Source organism: Chelonoidis abingdonii, chromosome 6 (assembly GCF_003597395.2).
Source record: "Chelonoidis abingdonii isolate Lonesome George chromosome 6, CheloAbing_2.0, whole genome shotgun sequence".
In the NCBI taxonomy this organism is placed as follows: Eukaryota; Metazoa; Chordata; order Testudines; family Testudinidae; genus Chelonoidis; species Chelonoidis abingdonii.
The window spans coordinates 96,917,369-96,937,704 of record NC_133774.1 but is presented as its reverse complement, the minus strand read 5'-3'; the positions used below and the strand labels follow the sequence as shown (position 1 = coordinate 96,937,704).

Sequence of the window (20,336 nt, the reverse complement as noted above, 5' to 3'; positions counted from 1 at the left end):
CAGAGAAGTGAACAGTAGTTTGACATCAGTAAGGTCTTCAGAATTTTGTCTCTGGATGGATGGATTTTCGTCTCCACTGCAGGATGTGCATATTTTCAGATCTCTAATAATTCTTTTTTTGTGTTCTGAAAGATCTATCCATGACAATACCGAGGGTGTTTATGAGGGACTTGATCCAGCTCTTGTTCAAGTCAATGAAAAGAGACTGCTGTTGACCTCACTGGAGGTTGGATCAGGCTCTAATGAGGGTTAAACACATCTTACAAAGAAGAATTGCTCTTCTGATGCCGAGAGGGAAAATACTCCATTTCTTCACAGCCATTTTTTAAAATCACAGTGCCTGTTTAGTGCCGAATGTGTGCACTTCAAATGAGAGACTAGGTGGGATGTCCATCCTCAACACAGTGCTTTTACATCAGCTAGTATGGGCACCAAAAGCATCTGCTTTGGTGATGAGTTCTTCTTTTGTGAGTCCTTAATTTACCCATTGAATTAAAGTGAAACATAAACTCGTTTTCTTCTTTTCCTTGTTCAGAATTACATAGAGTGTTGATGTTAATTATGTGTAGCATAGTGCTTTTGCAGTGGTTTGTTTTCAGACTTGATTATAAGACACTTTCTAAATCTGTTCTCAATCCAATGTGGATGTGCATCTCCTGTTAAAGCAAATGAGACTTGTGTCTAGCTTGAGGGAAATAAAACAAAACAAAAGAGAAGAACTAGTCATATTTGCAAGTTATGAATATTTGATTTGTTTATATGGATATATTTATTCATCCATATCAGTTTTTAATAGTGTAGACTTGTATTTAATTGTTTATGAATTTTACTCCTATTTCCTGTGTCCTAAAACATAACTCAACTCTAGAGTCTTTTAATTTACCCAAATTAAAACAAAGTTAACATGCAGGTTATTAAAGCTGCATCACATTAATAACAACATTGCAGGTTATTAAAGCGTGCATCACAGCAATTTACAATGCTTGGGTGAGTACTGCCATTTCACCACCTTTTAAATGGACATTGTTTTTAATGAAAGAAACTCCCAGCTGTCATTTTATTTGGTTGTTCTAAATATGAAATTTCTTTCAAGAACAGCTCTTGTTGAGTGGATGAATTAAGAGAGCTTTAAGGTCTAAATGCAATACTTGAGTAGGCCACGTGGTGGAGGTATTTACATTACTTTCCTTTGAATTCCAAATCCTGGCACTGTTTCTCTTCTACCCCCCTGCTTCCCCCATTACTGGGTATGTGTGTGAGAGAGGATAGTAGGGGAGATTTGTATGTATTTATTTATTTTTTACCACTAGCAGCTGACTCTCCTTTGTTAATTAATTAAAATCCCCCCGTGGCTTTTGGCCCTGTTCTCCAGGTTGCAGATCGCAGCTCCAGTCGGATGTCTTTCTATATTGAAGCCACCAACGACACATCAAATGCGTCTGTAAGCCCAAGACCATCCAGTAAAAAGGTAGAGTGCTACACAATGCGAGAGCAATCTGAAGCCTGGCTGAGAGCTGTTAAACACCTGCTAAAACAAACCTTGCCAGTAACACTTAGATGAGGTGCAGGGGAGAGGGAAAGAATTAATTTATCAGTTTTGGCAAATAAGCTTTGTGCCATAAAAGTGATGTTTATACCAGGGAGGTTGACCAGTAGATAAATTAATATATCTTCATTTTTGTATCAACCCCCTCAATCTCAGGCTCTTTAGATTCTGTTTCCCAAGTAGTTCTGGCAGGTAACCAAATGCCTCACAGGTCAATGTACATGAATGGAGACTCTTTACTTTGACTTGTAATGATCATAATGGATCCATGTTTCCCAAGGTAAAGGAAGGGCAGTGAAGGACTAGCTGTGGTCTGAATTCACCAAACTGGCTTTTCCCCTGCTCATCGTCTTTGAAACCAACCCAATCTGTCTCTCTGACCCAAAGTACATGTTCCAGGGTAGCAGTTATTAGGAACATAGAAACTCCCACACTAGATCAGACAAGTGATCCTTCTAGTCCAGTCTGCTGTCTCTCACAGCGACCAGCAACAGCTGTTTTAGAAGAAAGTGCGAGATACCCTGCAGTTGGTAGTTAAGGAATAACTTGCCCAAAGGGGAAGTTTCTACCTGACCTCTGTTAGAGTTTGAGTTATGTCCTGAAGCATGAAGGTTTATATCCATTCCTAATTCTTAAGGGATTAATTATCCTGTCTAATGTAACTGGAGATGTTTCCATTATCCATATCAGTATCTGGTATTTCTACTTGTATACTTTTTATATAGAGAATGGACCATGATGCAAAGTTTAAATCTGGATCTGAACTTCTTTAAAGTTTGGGGTGTTTGGATCTGGGTTTTCAGTTCAAAGTCATCTTTACACAGTATTGTTTTCAAATAGGATCCAGTGCAAAGGTCTTGCTTTAAGGATTCATTCATTCCCACCCTTTAGCATTCACCATCTTCCCCCCAACCTCAGAAACGCTAATGCATTACATAAAAGTGCTCAGAATCAGCATAGCCTGAAATTCACTCCCTAAACACATTGCCCAAAGCCCATGAGTTATGGGCTTGAGTAATGGCTGCTTCCCATCTGTGCCTTCATTTGGTGATCCCTCAGCACTGGATGTGGCTACAGTGACCCCTCACCCCATCTGTTCCCATCAATCTCTCCAGCATATATGGAGTGCAGAGGCCTCCGTGCCCAGCAGCTCCTTCCACATCACCCCCCCTCACACAAACGGCCACTGTAGTATGGAGGGCCTTGCACACACGGAGTGAATTTCACCCACATAGTATGGATTGAGGGGTCAGTGTTGGAAGATGAATTGAGTTTAAATCATTTCTCACCATGCTGTGTTTGTTGCCTAGCATTTTCATGAAGAGCTAGCACTGCAGATGGTGGTCAGCACTGGCATGGTGAGAGAAACCGTCTTCAAGTATGCCTGGTTCTTCTTTGAGCTTCTGGTAAGATTTTGTTCACAGCATTATATAACAATTGAGAAATTAAATGCCACTTGTACCCAATGCCACAGATGCAGATTTGTTGCTGTCTTAACCACCTATACCCCCCAGTGCATCACAACCCACAGTTTAGGAACATGCCCATACTCTGTGTGTGTATGTATCTGTGTCCATGTCTGTCCATCAGTCTGTCCAGCTAATAAGAGTCTGAGGCACACAGTGTGGACTGTCCTCCAGATCTGAGCCTCCCCATAGTTTGGAGGTATCGGGCTAGGGGGGTTGGTTCAGATCCAACTCTCCATGGACCCCTGATGACTCCAACACATAAACAGAAAAATCAGCCTTGCGGGAATTCTCTGAAATAATTTATCCTAACTGTAGCCAGCAGGATCTGCCCAGGGTCGAGGATTCAAAGAATCTTGCTTATGTTGCGCACTCATTGGTCCACAGCTGGCAAAGCACTGCAAGACAACAGTCAAGCTAGTATCTTTCCTTCATTTCAGATGCATACCAGCTGCCATTTTCTCCACTCTGTTAATAGCATGGGCCACTGCCCGCAGTGCCCGAACTCCACACACTGAGATTCTCCCGTGCAGGCCTGAGGTGACTGACGTCACTGAAAAATGTTCTGACTTATTGGTGAACACTGGCAGCAAATAAACCATCCAAAAGCCAGCCAGGAAGTAGGAACTGTCATCACGAGGGGTCAGAGCAGCAAGAACCCTTCGTGAGCACAAAAAGGACCCACATCCTGCATTCTCTCCGATCTCAAACTCCTGCCCAATGATCTTCTCTTTCTTTCTCATTATTGAAGCTATGACTTACTGTGAGCTTTGGATGTGTGAGGGAATGCAGGATGGAGACTAGAAAGTGAGGGGGTCAAGAATGGAAAGGTTTTTTGAAAATGGATTTGACTTTTCTGCTGCTGGCTTTTTGCACCCCGTCTATGTGGTGGCTGAATGTAACACTTTTCTTCTAAGTACCAATGTTCTGTTAGAATGTCAGCACCGACTTGAGAACATGGCGGTCCAGCGGGGGTGGTGTGCTTTGCCACATATGTCATAGTATTCTTTCCTCAATCTGAACCTTAGAGTCCAAAAAATGAGGTACTAGCATGAAATCCTCTAAGCTTAATTACCAGCTTAGATCTGATATGCTGCCACCAATCAGGATTCTGAGTACCTGATAAACTCTGGTCTCCCCAACCTCCTGGGGTCCCCAAGACCAAATTCCTGAGTCTCACAACAAAGGAGATAAATATTTCCCTCCCCCTCTTTACCTCCTCCCAGATCTTTCCTGCTGGGTAACCAGAGATACAGTGCTTACTCCTTGAAACACACACAGAGAGATCGTTTTCTCCCCTCTCCCCTCACCAGAGCAATACAGATTCAGAACTCCGCTGAATCTATTCACAGAGGAAATTTACCTTTCCCTCCCAAAGTCCTGGGGAATAAGACTCAATCTTAGCTAACAAGGAGAAAAAAAAATCATTTAGGTCTTTAAAAAGAAAGTTTATAATAAAAGACAAAAGAGTAAAAATAATCTCTGTAAATAAGATGGAATATTACAGAGTCTTTCAGCATAGAAAATGGATAAACACCTTATCCAGAAAAAATACAATTTAAAATATTTCCAGCAAACTACACATTTGCAAATACAGAAAACATTTAAAAGACTAGACGTCTTCTACCTTTGTACTTACAATTTGGAAACAGAAGATTAGAGAGCCTGTAGGTACGTGTGGTCACTCTCAGAGCCCAGAGAGAACAAAGCAAAACCCAAAAACCACAAACAAAGGTTTCCCTCCCTTGAGATTTGAAAGTATCTTGTTTCCTGATTGGTCCTTTGGTCAGATGTTGTTTGTTAACCCTTTCCAGGTGAAAGAGACATTAACCCTTAGCCATCTGTTTATGACAACATATATTTGGTAAAATAGGCATTTATAGTCCAGAACTTGAGCAGAAACAGGGTCTGGAGTCCGTTGTACTTTAAGAAATAAAAATAAATAGGTGCCATGTAGGGAGAAATTGAATCTTTTCTAAGTGTATGCAGCATCTCAAGAGTGGAGAGTGTGTCTGATGCCTGGAACGGTCTCCCTCTCCTGGTATGCTAAATGACCATCTGCTCTTCTTTCAAATCCCTCCTTGAAACACCTTTCTTCTGTGAAGCTTTTGAGAGGTAATCCACCATCAAAAACCATTTAATAAATACCATACGTTTTTGATCTTGAAACTTAGTTTAGGTAACAGCTGTATTGTCAGTCTGTTCTAGATCCTAAACCTTTTGGTTCAGGGACTGTGCATTCCTCTGTATATTATGTACAGCACCAAGCACAATTATGAAGGATGAAATCCTAATGCTTGCATATAATAAGTGCGGCAGAAATATCAGGAATGCAAACCTCTCTGTTCTGTCCTCACAACTTGCATCAGCCCTGACCTACAGGGGCAACTTCTAGGAGTGAGACAATAGTTCAGCCTCCATTCTCACTCAGTCCATGGGCCCTCTGCTGACACTGACAACAAGTATGCTAGTTGTGATGGTAGTTTTGTGCGGGTGAAATTGAGGCTTGTGGGAAATCGGGCCCAAGTGCCACTGTTAAAGCAATCATTTGATAGTAATGGGTTTTGTTTTGCAGATAAAGAGTATGGCTCAGTATGTTCATAACATGGACAAGCAAGATACTCCACGAAGAAGTCGATTTTCAGATCGTTTCAAAGATGACATCACCACTATTGTCAATGTGGTCACCTCGGAGATTGCAGCACTTTTAGTTAAAGCACAGAAGGTAAATGTGGGATACAAAGAAATAAATGTAACATTTCCTAGCACTCTTTTTGTGGTTATTTCCCACAAGACCTTCTGAGCTAAATTCAACCCTGGTGTAACTTCACTGACATCACTGAAGTTACGTCAAAGATGAATTTGACCCGGTATTTCTATTTTATCTCACTTGTGTCAATCATTGTGTGGTAGATTCTAACATCCTTATTCATGTTGCATAGCACCTTATTCCACGAGTGGGTCCATAGATTGCCTGGGAATATTCAATAATTAAGGTAACACTTACCCTGGGGAAGGTTTACAGAATCTGGTTCCAAATGATATCATCACCAGCTTCAAATGCTGTTAATATGAAATTCACAGATCAAAAATAAAATCCTTACTTCACTGTAACTCTCTCCTCTTATGTATTTGAAAATCAACATATTTGGTTATAAAAATGGAAGAATTTAAAAACCTAACATACTTTTCACCACTTATGCCATTTGTTTACATTATGAATTTCAGTCATCTTGGACAATGGAAATAGATTAGTCAGTTTCATTCTCTGGTTTTCATGCACTAGCAAAATGCTACGGGAATGTTTAAATAAAAAATTGGGTCACTGTGATCTTTAAAAGCATTTCATGAAAATACTTCTGTTCACTTAAGTAAAACACTTTTTAACAAAATTTTCATTTATGCCCTCGATACATTAACCATGGCCTGTTTATGGCTTCTTAACAGAGAAGACACAAATAGTCTTATATGGGCAGTACTGTTAATTAGATCACATTCTGATAGGGTGAGGACAGAGGATCTAAACGTCAAAGTTCTACATGTGTGAAAATGTCAGCGAAGTGCCTAGAGGGTTTAGAGAACTGGACATTTACATTAATTATACTCAGAAGCCATAGATGGCACTTGAATGATTCTTACAGACAATGCAAAAGCAGCCTACGTGTCTTAACACAATATTTTGAGTATGTTTTTAACAGCTTGTTGCTTAAGTCCTGTAGTGATGAAGCGTGTCCCCCTGGCTTGCTTTGCCTAGGCTAGCAAACTGCTTGCACCATGATAGTAAGAAAATATTTAACAGCATGAGATCACAGAAAATAGCTTTATATATCTGAGCAGAAAAGACAAAAACATGAAAAAGTGACTCTCTGAACTCTGTAAAGCCACTCTGTCTAACATGAGACACTGAAGGCTATACATTTCCCTCAGTCTCGCTTCCTGAAACTGCTCTATCAGTCATGAATAAACAACCTCTGTGGGACTTGAACACAAGCTAATTAAAACGCACCCACATATGTACACACCAGCAACAGTCACACAGGCAATCAGACAGTTCTTTGCACTGAACTACCCGTAGAACCAAGATTTTACAGTCATATTAGTAAATTTCAAATAACTTGGGCCTTATTTTCAGAGTTGCTGAGTATATAGAGCTCCCAGTGACTTTAGTGGGAGCTGTGGGTCCCTGAAAATCAAACCATTAGTAAATATTCAGAACTGAGCTGCTAGATCATAAAACCTAGAGATTTGTCTTGCTGCATTTTTTTAAGAGTCTCAGATTTACAGTTTCTAAACAAAATATTTGTAAAAAGCACGACTAACACGGCAACTCCTCTGATATTTAAATAAAATATTTGATGTTCAGTAAATAGAGTTAAAGAAACATTTTGTCAAATCTGTGTTAGTATTTTAATTTTCTGTAAATAGTAAGCATTCAATTATTTTTTAAGAAAATGAGAGTAGAAATGATTGCAGCTGTAGGAGATGCAGACAGGACTTCAATTCCATTTCAGTGTTGTCATTTGCAAGCTTTGCATAACTAAAGGGCTGCCCAGAGGATTCAGGGGGCCTGGGGTCTTCAGCAGTGGGGGGGCCCCGGCACTAAATTGCTGCCGAACTGGCACTTCGGCGGTGGGTCCCAGAGCGGAAGGACCTCCCACTGCCGAATTGCCGCTGAAGGTCTGCTCCGGGGCCCGGGCCCTGCAAGACGTTTCCGGGGTCCCCAGAGCAAGTGAAGGACCCCACTCCAGGGCCTCCGAAAAACTCTCGTGGGGGCCCCTGCAGGGCCCGGGGCAAATTGCCCCACTTGGCCCCCCCCCCTCCTCCGGGCAGCGCTTCATAACTAAAACTATTTTGCTTCACTGTGATATCCATCTCTGTGAATAACAGCAGAAATAACTGTATAGGAGCAACTCTGTAGATTTTCATAAAATCATATACATTAGAGCAGGAGAAAGACAGGTCTAGCCATCCCTTTGTAAGCAGAAGGGCTATTCCAGGGGTGGGCAACCTGTGAGTCTGGAGCCACATGTGGCTCTTCAGAAGTTAATATGCGGCTCCTTGTATAGGCACCGACTCTGGGGATGGAGCTACAGGTGCCAACTTTCCAATGTGCCGGAGTGTGCTCACTGCTCAACCCCTGGCTCTGCCATAGGTCCTGCCCCCACTCCACCCCTTCCCGTCCCCTCCCACCAGCCTGCACTGCCATCCCCACCCAGCCTCCTGCACACCACGAAACAGCTCATCAGGAGGTGCGGGGAAGGAGGGGGAGGCGCTGATTGGCAGGACTACTGGTGACTGGAAGGCACTGGGGAGTAGGGGTGTGGGGGGAGCTATTTGGGGGCTGCTGACGTATTACTGTGGCTCTTTGCCAATGTACATTGGTAAATTCTGGCTCCTTCTCAGTCTCAGGTTGGCCACCCCTGGAATAGCCCTTCTGCTGTAGGCTATTCCCTACAGTGTATTTTTCTATATTGTGTCAAATCTATTTTTAAATTATTCCAGCAATGGAGCTTCCACAACTTCACTTGAGTGAATGAGTCTGGTGATTTTATATATTATAAACCACAAATTCTTTATTTTTTTAAAGGAAACTGAACAAGCAGAAAAGATCAACATTAGCTTGGCATTTTTCCTGTATGATCTGCTTTCTCTAATGGACCGTGGGTTCGTGTTTAACCTCATTAGACATTACTGTAATCAGGTATGCATCATTCAGGACAGTATCTGAATGAAGACTGGTAATCTGTTCAGTTCTGCTTCTGACTCGTTTTTGCATCAAGAGGCTGGCATTGGTAATAGTGCCCAAAAGGCAGGATACATTCCCTGCTTAGTGGAGCCTGGGAATAGGCAGTGAATGCTGTCTGCAACCATGTGGATCCCAGTGGATCTGCAGAAAGTGGGAGCCCCTCCCTGCTATTTCCTGGCCCTCCTACCCCATTAGCAGTAGCCACTTAGTGGACATACTGCTTTTAGGCCCCCTGCCGTTCCCGCAATCTGTATCTCTGCCAGTGGGACTCAGTGCACAAAGTGGAACGCTGCTATGAGCAGTATTAACTTTTTTCGTAATTTACCAGTGGAAAAGTCCCTGTATTTGGAGGCTCGCTTGCTGTATAGAACAGATACCCCCTTCTTCTAGGCATGCACCCCAACCTTATGAAGTCACAACTGTACAGTGTTTGAACAGAGGAGCTTGGAGGAGTAAGCGGGAGAAAATGTTTGTGCTGACCCTGCTCCTCCTCTGACATACACTGGCTACATTTCTGCAGATTTTTCAGGTCTCTGCTTCCCTCTGGACCATGCCACATGGTCTTAGATTTAAAAAAATCCATCTCGAGCTCTAACCTCTTGTGTTCTTTGTGAATGGCTCTGCTTCAATATCCTCCTGGAAAAACACAGTATAAAAATGCATGACATCTCCATTATTTTCATACATGTTATTTGGTGCTTCTTTATTTTTTTCTAAGCAGTTTGATCTTGTGATCCATATAGCCTTTCATGTTTACTGAAAAAAGGCCAAATTCTGCCACTGAACACATGCACAACTTCCACTGAAGTTCACAACTGTTTTGCCACAGTTTCTGCTGTGGCATTGCACTGGTGAAGGGATCTGACAGTACTCTTGGAGCAGATTTCTTTATTTAGTTTGCCACAGGCACAACAGAGTTTTTAAAAGTTAATATTAGTATGCACAAAGGTGTGTGTGTTGGGGGAGAATCCTTCAAAATTACTTTCTAGACAAGCTTGCTAAGGCAATTGCATTTTTTCTGGAAGGAAAGAATAACTGATCCTCTCTTGGGAGGTCAGCTAAGTACAAAAACACCCCCACTAAACAGAGAATGCCTAATAGCTGGAATCTTGTTAAACACAAGAATCCAGTGAGCTTTTTACTGTCTGTTACTCTGCTCAGTTACTTTTATTAAATTGGCTGATTCTGTTTTAGGAAGAGGATATTTCTGTATGTGTACATCTAAATTATCCGTGCTGGTCACATGATATTTTTGTTTGTTTTTTTTCTAGCTGTCAAACAAGCTTAATACCCTCCCGACCCTAATTTCCATGAGGCTGGAGTTCCTAAGGATTCTCTGCAGCCATGAACATTACCTCAATCTGAATCTCTTCTTCATGACTTCAGTGTCTGCGCCGGTGTCCCCCTCTCCCTCTCTGTCATCACAGGTAGACATCACTCAGTCCATATCATATGTCTGACATCCTGATGTGAAGTACGTATGTGGAGAGCTGATGGTCTTTCCACTGCTGCTGTATTCAGCTACTTAAGTCAGGATTCATCGGTCTATAATCATCAAGAGTTATGAGCTCTATTTTGTAGAAAAGGGGCAGAAAGGACTAATATCAGCAAGAGGTTACTGTGAAGGTGAATTGCACAAGTTCATACATATCATGCCATGCAAACGTGGGGGAAATTTTCAGTAGGCGTGGCTAGAAACACCTATTGAAAAAAGCTATGCACACCCAATGTACAGCAGCAACTGTTCTTGTGAAGATGCAACACACAGTACTATCAGATAGATGGCAACATCTGTTTGTGAGGGTGATAGCATATGGAAATATGTGGCAGACTTTGCATTCTGAGCTTTTGCACACGCTCTCACTGCTCATCTTAAGTGTACAAGCAAGTCAATATTCATTAAGGCAACAAGTTTTTTTAGGGTCCTTTCTGATCATTAAAATAAATCTTGAGGCTCTTAAGAGTCAGGATTTCCCAGAGTTGTTGCTTGAGGCTCATTCTTGACATCGAACAGTTGGAAATGAGATTCCACTACTAAAAATACCAAGGAACTCTGCATAGCTATCAAAACCAGTTACTGCAAAGCAGAGCTGGGCAGCTACCACTTAGAATCGATCTTTTCCTTAGACAATATCATCAACTCTTTCCTCCCTTAGGAGTCACCCACGAAGTACAACCTCGAGCCATTGGGCTTTTTGCTGCTTTTGCATGATTTGCTACAGTAGCTGGCCACCAATTTAGTAACCCTGCTCCGTCTACAGGATAGTTGCTCACCTGAGTGAGATTTTTCAATAAGAAATGTTGCCTTGGGGATAAATCTTGTGGAATTTTTGTTGAGAGCTCATATATGAAATTCATTTAACAGGATGCTCCATGCCTCTGTATTACTGCAAACAAACAGCTATGCCAGCATCTATATGGCAGCTGAGATAGGACCACTCTGTAGGGGTTTCATCCAAATTCAAGTCTGCACTATCCCAAAGTTTAGGGGGAGCGTTCAGAGGTGGGGTTTTGATTCAGCCCATTATGGAGCTAGGGGTCAACCATAAAGTTGGGATCTGGTTTTTACATGTTTATTTTCCAGGAATATTCAAGCAAATTAGTTTATTGGCAGAAATATTTTCAAGTGAATATTGAAGAATATGAATGAAAAGCAAATTCTGAACTTGTAAACCTAAGTATTTGCACTGGAAACAGATTCTAAGAGTTATGCTCACCTAGATGGGAAGAGAAATGTACCAAGTGACCTATGGTTCAGATCCATGGTTACAGTTGTGGAGCTGATAACACAAACTCAGCAGCAACTCTACTGATCCTGGTGTGGCTGTGCATCAGCCCCAACCATATGTTACAGCAGATTGAAGGCTGCTCTAAATTACACTTGCTGCCAGCAACCCCAGACTGAGACTCCTAGGATACAGGAAAAGCATGTTCATACTTCCTTCTTGCAGGCCACATTTCTGTACCAGCCATGGAAAAAGGGGGTGCATGTGGCAAAGAAGTCAGTATGCGGGCTTGTGGTAAAGCCTCCTGTCCCAGATCTGGACTTTAGCGTCCAAAATCTGGGTGCTTACCTGAAACTCCCCCAAGCTCACTACCTGCTTGGATATTTTCTCGCTGCCACCAACTAGGACTATTGGGGTTCCTAGTACCCCCCCCGAGTCACCCCAACCTTCCCCTGGGGGACCCCCAAGACCCAGAGCCCTGGGTCTCCCTCTCTTCTCTCCCAGCTTCCCCCCCTTCCCTGGGTTAGCCGGTGCGAGACTAGACTTCACTCTTTGAATACAACCGGAGAGGCAATCTAGCGTCCCCGAGGCTATGCATTCACAGCTAATCACAGCTAGCACACAAGGAGATTCCCCCTCCCTGGTCTCGTAGCAGTAACTAGAGAAAAACTTCAAACACAAGAGAACAGAGATGATTCTTTTTCTCTTTCCCCGTAGCCTGCTCTTTCCCTGGAAACAATAGGAAAATAGCCCACAGCCTGGCTTTTCCCTTCCCTTTGCCTCACTAGGAAAAGAAACTCCCACCAGTTTTCAAAAGAACTTTATATAAAAAGAAAGAAAATACAAAACAATAATCTTGCATTAAGAAACTCAATACAGGCTCTTGCTTATAAGAAAATAAGAATAAACAGTCTGATTTAAAAGATAGCCCGATTAAACCAGTCCAGCAAATCAACATACATGTAAATACAACACAAAGCTCATCATAGCCGAATTACTTTGCTTTCCTTTGTACTCACAGATGTTTAGGAGAAACTTTGAGATAAGATGGAGTTAGAAGAAAACTTGTTTACCCATAGCCGAGGAAACAACAAAGACCCCGAGTATACAAATTCCCGCCCCTGACTTTTAAAACATCCAGTTCTCTGATTGGTCCTCTGGTCAGGTGTTTGGTTCTCTTTGTTCCCCCTTTACAGGAAAAAGAAAATTAACCCTTACCTTACCTATCTACTTATGACAGGGCTCTGTACTGGGATGATCTTCTCACGATTGGCTATGCCAGCTTTAGGGCTGATTTGTGCCAGCAGAATGGTACAGACTCTACAGAGCAATCTGAACACAGGGTTGATTCTGGCTTTGTGTCCTATTCAAACTAACAAACACAGCTTGTTTGCATGTCAAACACTCACACTGAGCTGCTCATGCATAATTAACATAGAGGGTTAATCATAGAAAGTATTCACTGAATAATTCCTCAAATCAGATCTGAGAAAATTGTAAGCAGACAACTGCAAACACTAAAAGAGGCTAAATTCATTGAACAAATTCCTCTGTTACAATCACATACTCTGCTCTAGCTTTAAATAGTTCAGCATAGCTCTCTATATTCATGGAAAAATTTTGCTTGAGAGAGATTTTGCTCAATTTGATAGAAAAGCTTGACAATTTTTATTGTACATTCCAATATTTCCCTCAAATGATTACCTTGTTCCCATGTTGTAGTCAGTCGTTTACAGTAGAACAGGCTGCTAGCTGTATTCTCAGTGAGTAGCACTATTATAGTATACTTTTGATCATCCACTAAAACACCTAGTACACTTTTGCAGAATTCAAGCTCCTGCTCTAGTTTCCAGGATCAGAAAATTGCCAGCATGTTTGACCTTTCGGCAGATTATCGTCAGCAGCACTTTTTGGCTGGACTGCTTTTCACTGAATTGGCAGCTGCGCTGGACACGGAGGCAGAAGGGTAGGTTTCTCAGTTTTTAAGAGGATTTTTTCTGATGGTCCGGTGATCAGTACTCAGTACAGTCATGAGAGAGATGTGGGTTTGATTTTTAGGTCCAGCCTCTTGCTTTCCATTATGAAGATTCTACAGAGGCAGTATGGTCAGCATAGCAAGAGAGAACACCACTTATTGCTCCCTCTGCCTTTGGAGTAGAATTGATAGTGTTTCACTGGTCTTGTGTACCTTGGAGAATGTTGGTATGTTACCTTCCATGTGCATGCTTGTAACAAACCACATGTTAACCTCCATGTGTATGCTTGTAACAAACATCCACTGCAGAGTTGTTTCCATGGAGCCCAGGCAACCACCCCACCATTTGGAATAGACTTATTTTGAGCAAGGTGAACTATCAAGTTCTCTGTCTAGGAGGGCAGCTGTGGTGATATAAAACCATAGGAAAAATAGGGGCTAATGTATGGTACAAGAAACATATGGGGCAACTTCTTGAAGAGGAGAAAAAAAGTTCTGTTGGAAAGGATAATCTCTCTTAAAGATGACAGATCTTTATGCAGAATGTGATGAATACTAGACCTCCAACATCTTGGAACGAGCCAGTTATGTACAGCTCTTACTGCTTCAGTCAAATAAACATAGTACTTTCACCCTGTGAGTAGTTACTTAGGGGTCACTTTGTAATAAGGCGATAGTACGATTGCTTTGTAGGCAAAATGTTCTCCTCCCGGTGAATGCATGTGTATTATTTATATGCGATAGTGCTAAATAAATATGGAGCAAAATGTCATTGGGAATTTCACATCCCATCAGTGGGAATTTCACTTGCTCTTAGCAAGGTGAAGACCTTGAAAACTCTGCTGCCTTCCGTCATGCTGAAGGATTTGGTTAGACAATTGCTCTACTTGGCCATTGCAAGGATGTGACATGTTTCTTTAAATCCATCCCGTCCCCCCATCCACACTCCCCATTGAAATTGCTTGGGACAATTTTCCCTATTGGATTACTAGTTACCAGTGATCATTGCTTTGCAGTTGTGAAGTCTGTCATCTGGATCAGGATTTATGTAGGGAATGCAGGCTGAGATGTTACTCTCTGGTTATAGCATAAGCGATTATCCACAGAATATTTATTAACTTCCTTTGCCTCAGTCATCTCTCATAGCCTCTTTGATCCACATAACTTGCATGTGTCTCAGTAACAGAGCTAGTCCTTGTTTCTGCTGACAGAATCAGTAAAGTGCAGAGGAAAGCGATCAGTGCTGTGCACAGCCTGCTGAGTTCCCATGACCTAGACCAGCGCTGCTTAAAACCAGAGGTGAAGGTCAAAATTGCTGCCCTTTACCTCCCTTTGGTTGGGATCATTTTGGATGCACTACCACAGCTGTATGACTTTACAGGTAAGACCTCCTTTTCTTCCCTTATTTGACCTCTCAAAGTGACTTTATTAAGTGAGCTGACAAAATGTAAAAGAGATTGCCGTAATTACTGGAACTCCAAACATGCTTGCGAGTGCAAACGTTTCTTTAATTAAAAGTAAGTTGGATTTTCAAGTACAGAAAAATGTTTATTCAAATACTATGTATTAGAAACTGTACAGAAATAATTAGGTGAGCAAATGATAGAGCAGTGCTTTATTTGTGCATAATGATATATCATTGTATAATTAATAATTATTCTGATAGATGGCTAACATATAAACATGGTCGCTACCGTGGAAGGGTTACAAGCTAATATTAAGATATAAATGGGTGTAACAGACAATGGCAAGGAGAATAAGGGTAACAATGTGATCTTGTTACATTATTTAGCTAGTGCGCACCTAAATACGTTGGATTCTGTTCGATTTTTTTGTTTGCTCATTTTTGTGTTATTTCTTTAATTAGGAAGTATTAACAGGTTTACAAACTGGCTTGATCATTTTTCTATTATTTGATAGTGCTGTTGTCATGGTACGGTAGTTAAAAGGAGCATTTGCAGGTAAATGTAACCAGCAGGCTCAAGAGTTTAGAATAGACTTTTTATCCAAAATCATGAAACTACAAATACTGTTCTAAATCTTTAATCCTTTTAAAAATTTATTCTCTACGCTGTCTAATTCTGTCATATTTGACTTCAATGAGTTCTTATGAATTTGTCCCAGGCAGCAGTTTGCCATTTTTTTTTAGAGAAACCAGCTATTTATGTTCTATTGAAAGAACTACGCTGTGCTACTTGCAGAGCTACCATTTGTTTTCATGAAAAATTCAAGGCAGCAAAGAAAAATGTGTAGCTGTTTTGAGAAATACAATTTTTCACCAGTTATGAAAACTTTTTGTACATGTCTGGAATAGAACAATAATATTAGGAACTTCTATTACCACCTGCCACCCAAGAGTATAGAAACACTTGACACACACTGTTTAAACCTTACCATACTCTGTTAATCTAGGTCTTATCCCTATTTTGTAGATGAGAAAACTGAGGATAATAAGAATATGGCCTAAACATTCAACTGTGTCCACTAATTTGGGGTGCCTCTGTTTTGGGGTGTCTAAATTGAGATGCCATGGGCTTAGTTTTCAGAGGTACTGAGCACATTGAAATCAATTGGAGTTGCTTAGCACCTCTAAAAACCCAACCTTTGGTATCTCGAGCACTCAGTATTAGAGGACCTTGTAAACATTAGTTTAAATCACTTATTTGCTCAAGGCAACTCAAAAAATCTGTGGAAAAACTGGGAATAGAAGTGAGGAGTCTTGAATCCTAAACCCATCTTTTAACCAGTAGGCGACGTCTCCTCTGTCAGCAGTTGCCAGATTTGTACTGTATTGTATGTGTGAGAAAGGCAGTTGACAGGCATGGATGGTAAGTGTGGGTAGCCCAATGTGTAGCAAAGCACGGGATGGACTAAGGTTTAAGATATTGTATATGTATTTCTGTGAGAATTCGCCACCCGAGCACAGCTTTGGTGATAATGCTTAGTAACGTAATGTCATTGAACCTGGGATTGGTGATTTAATCCAAGCAGTGTAAAGCACTGGTTTGACACTACAGTTCAGAGCCATCTGAGATCCTTTAGTGGCTTTGCCTCTGAAACGTAAATCAACTTTACCAGACAGCAGGAGTGGGCTAGAACAGATCCTTCTATCCTTGTGTTTATTTGTATAACCTGGAAGTCTGCTGGTGGTTGCAAACTGTCCAGCTAAGCCTATACTTCTTTCACCCCCACCCCCAGCTTCCCCTTTCCCCTTCAACATAACATGCAGTGGCTCTCATGGAAATGCCAGTTGTTTCATTAGCCAACAGGAATACAAGACTGTGGAACTTGGTAATACTGAGACAACATAATGTTGGATTATTCTGTGCAGAGTCAATGGGACATTTCAAATCTAGTTTCAGAAGCCCGCAGTGGGAAAGGCCGTACAGGGAGTCCAGATGAAGACCAAGAATCTTCAAACCCAATCAATCAGTCTGTTGCCTGGGCCATTGCAGGGAATCAGTTCAACCTCCTAAGGACTTCAGGGGCACCTCTATCTTCACTGGTATGTCTGCATTGCTTTGCCAGCCTTTTTTTCTGGCAGTATTATTTTATTATCCTCTCTCTGAGGTTATCCTAACCCTTCAGAGTACTAGAGAGACAGGCTTCCTGCTTTCAGTTCCAGTGCCTGGCCTGGAACATCTGGGAGCAGCCACTACAGGGAAAGATCAGCTTTGCCCCCATATGTATGGACTGGAGGGAGAACAATCAGCAGCCCTCTGGAAATGGAACATGTGTAGTCTGGTCAGCACTTAGGAGCTGTGAGAGGTTTGAGCATTCTTAGTGCGGATGGAATCTTTGGAGATTTTAGCTCTAGCAAGTTTCTGCTGTGCGTGTACAAAGTGAAGTTTTTCAAAAGCTTATAAAAATTGGCCAAATTTGGGTGGATTTTGACAGGGATGGCAAAAAGTCAGATGCTGCAACCCTACCAAATTTCAAGTCCCTGCTCCAAACCATGGGGGAATAGATCATTTCAAAGGAAAGGTTGCCAGAATTTTTTCAGATGGGTAAAACAATTTATTTTCCCCATGCCTCATTCTTGGAATTGGCTGAACCATTTTGGCTGGAAAATAATAATAATAATAATAATAATTAATAATTAAATAAATAATAAAAAGCCTGAATCAGACACCCATCAGCCCAAATGGTTAAAGTTTGCCAAAGTTATAAGCAACTGAAAACAGGCCTTATAATGGAAAATGTCAGACAATTAGCCCAACCTATGATAAAGCTGTCTCTTACATTCTTCATGCATTTGCACAGGTTTACCTTTTGTTGCTGTTTTAGTGTCGGTCTCACTTTTGTAAGCCAGCATAAACAAAAAATGGTTTCTGTTTGCATTCAAATGTTCCTAAATCCTTTTAGTATCAAAATAGAAACGTTTTATAAATCCATATAAGGCAATACTTTCAAAAATAATCATTCAAGTAGCTGCCACAAAATATGTGCACACTCACAAAAGGGTCATTACACCTATGAATTGGTAAATGTGTGCCTAGTACACACTTAGGTATTTAAAAGTGTATTCTGTGTGCTCAGTTACCCTGACTGCAATCATTCCTTTATACAGGCATGGAAATATTTTTGGGGCACAACCTGCGGTAATTGTTTTTAAAATGTGACCTATACTTTTTGGCCCAGATTTCCAAAATTGCATGGATGTATCTGTGTGCACTAATGACCACTGAGATGTGTGTATCTGTGTAAACACGTTACATTACAAAAACAGTAGGAAACACAACAGGAAAGTCCTTAACAATTAGAGAATTCTATCTGTACACTACAGGCTAAAAAATCTGATGTACAGATAACTACCAACCAGTGCCCCTTTATCTCTCTCTCTCTCTCTCTCTCTCTTTTTTACACACATGCGCTTCCTGTCTACACAACCTCAGCTGTATATTATAAATACTGAATATGGAATAGATGAAGCACTCTCAGCATGAACTATGGTTTTGATACAAAACTCCACCAGTATTTAAATAATATTACTGAACCAGTCTGACTTCTCTCTTTTTTTCTCCCTCTGTGGAACATGCTTTTTATCTGTTTCTAGCCCTACAAACAGTATAACACATTAAGCCCTGATACTACTCGCAACCTTTTGATCTGTTTCCTCTGGATCATGAAAAATGCTGAACAGAGTCTTATTCGGAAATGGATTGCAGACCTTCCATCCATGCAACTGAACAGAATTTTAGATCTTCTTTTCATTTGCGTTTCATGCTTTGAGTACAAGGTATGTGGAACTTTTCACTGATGCTTTGTCACAATTTTTTAACAAACTCTAGTGAAATCCTTCCCCGGCAACCCATAATTCTGTGATTGGAAAAGGTTAAACTGGCTCTCTTGTCATCCGATCTTCACCGTTGTTAGGGATGAGCAAACTGATTCAGATAAAATAATTGACCCAAGCTTTTGAACAAAGCTCAGGTTAAACTTTTTATGAGATCCTATAATGTTGTTTTAAATTATTTATTGATTTCCTTTTTTTGTGGCTCTGAGCTTCTTGCTTCTGAATAGAAGCAGGAGAGCCAACAATTGTGCAAATGGGTCTGTTTTACTAACATTACTCTGCAGAGATGTTCGGATAAGGAGTCAGGCTTTTGAATATCTATACAGAGAGAGAGAATAAACCTCCAGTCTTTGGAGTTTCACCACCATACATTTTTATATATTTCTACAGTTCAATTCCTTTCCTCTTTCCCTCTGGAATATAAGTAGCCTGTGGGAAGGTGAGTTGGGGTAGCTTCTTTCCACACACTCTTTCTTCTACCCTATATAGGAAGCCATGGGAATGGAATAATGGTCTTATGGTTCAGGCAAGGGTCTGGAAGTCAAGGCTCTTATCAAAGCCACAGATTGCCTGTCTGAACCTGGTCAAGTAATTTATGCGATGAGCTTGTTTCTTCATCTGTAAAATTGGAATAATGCTACCTACCTACTTCACAAGGGGTTGTGAGGCTAAATACATTAAAGCATGCAAAGCCCATTGCATAGAAAATGCTACAGAAGTACGATCTATAATGGTAGCATAATGACAATGGGGCCCTTTGAAATGTTGGAGTGTCTTAAACAATCTATCCAATTCCACCTTTCTCCTGACTTCCAGCTATCCCTGTGTGCTTAGAAACAGTACACACACTACCTCTTTGACAGTGTGCAAGTTGCAATTGTACTTTGATTGTGTGTGTCCTGTGCCCCTCTGATAGTGTTCAGTGCCCTCTGCCTGATTTGGGGACTGTAGCAACAGCTTTGGTAGGACACTTTGGACTAAGAGTTAATTTGACTATATGTACTTTAAGAGGGCTGCTCAGAAACTGATAACTGAAACTTTGCTTTCTCATGTATATCCAGGGCAAACAAAGCTCTGACAAAGTCAGCACCCAAGTGCTTCAGAAATCAAGAGATGTAAAAGCCAGGTTAGAAGAGGCTTTACTGAGAGGCGAAGGAGCCAGGGGTGAAATGATGAAACGCTGCAGGACACCAGCTGGTACTTCCCCCCTCCCCAGTTTTTAATTTAATTTTTATCAAAAGACTTCAAGCATGCTGTGGATTTAAATGTTCTTCCCTTGGAAGGCAATAAAAAGCACCAAAAACCCCATTCTTGTATTTCTCTCCCTTTCCTGCCCTTGCAGACTTTTCTGTGGTTTGCTGTGGATAAATGTGGTTTTTAGCTTTCAACACGTATAATATGTGAGCTCTTCTTATGCTAGAAATATGCAGTCAAATTATCTCAAAAAATCACATGTAATGTTTCTTTGATTCTATTTTTTAAGTTATGCATAGTCTATTAATAAAGGGTGAGACACTGTCAGTAGCCTTAGGCCCAAAAATATATGGAGAGGCATTTTATGCAATTGGAGACTGTTTCAGA

The 20,336-nt window shown here is 41.1% G+C and overlaps 1 protein-coding gene across 3 annotated transcripts in view; it reads left to right on the top strand.

The window, feature by feature from the left end:
• Positions 1-20,336, top strand: part of DOCK8 (dedicator of cytokinesis 8) — a 142,626-nt gene that overhangs the window by 91,492 nt on the left and 30,798 nt on the right. For all 3 annotated transcript variants that reach the window (XM_032801785.2, XM_032801786.2, XM_075067267.1), the window contains 10 exons: positions 1,373-1,468; positions 2,857-2,952; positions 5,588-5,737; positions 8,600-8,713; positions 10,030-10,185; positions 13,311-13,450; positions 14,671-14,840; positions 16,816-16,964; positions 18,516-18,698; positions 19,817-19,952. In XM_032801785.2, the coding sequence (XP_032657676.1) occupies positions 1,373-1,468; positions 2,857-2,952; positions 5,588-5,737; positions 8,600-8,713; positions 10,030-10,185; positions 13,311-13,450; positions 14,671-14,840; positions 16,816-16,964; positions 18,516-18,698; positions 19,817-19,952 (1,390 nt within the window). The remainder of the gene's footprint in view (positions 1-1,372; positions 1,469-2,856; positions 2,953-5,587; positions 5,738-8,599; positions 8,714-10,029; positions 10,186-13,310; positions 13,451-14,670; positions 14,841-16,815; positions 16,965-18,515; positions 18,699-19,816; positions 19,953-20,336) is intronic.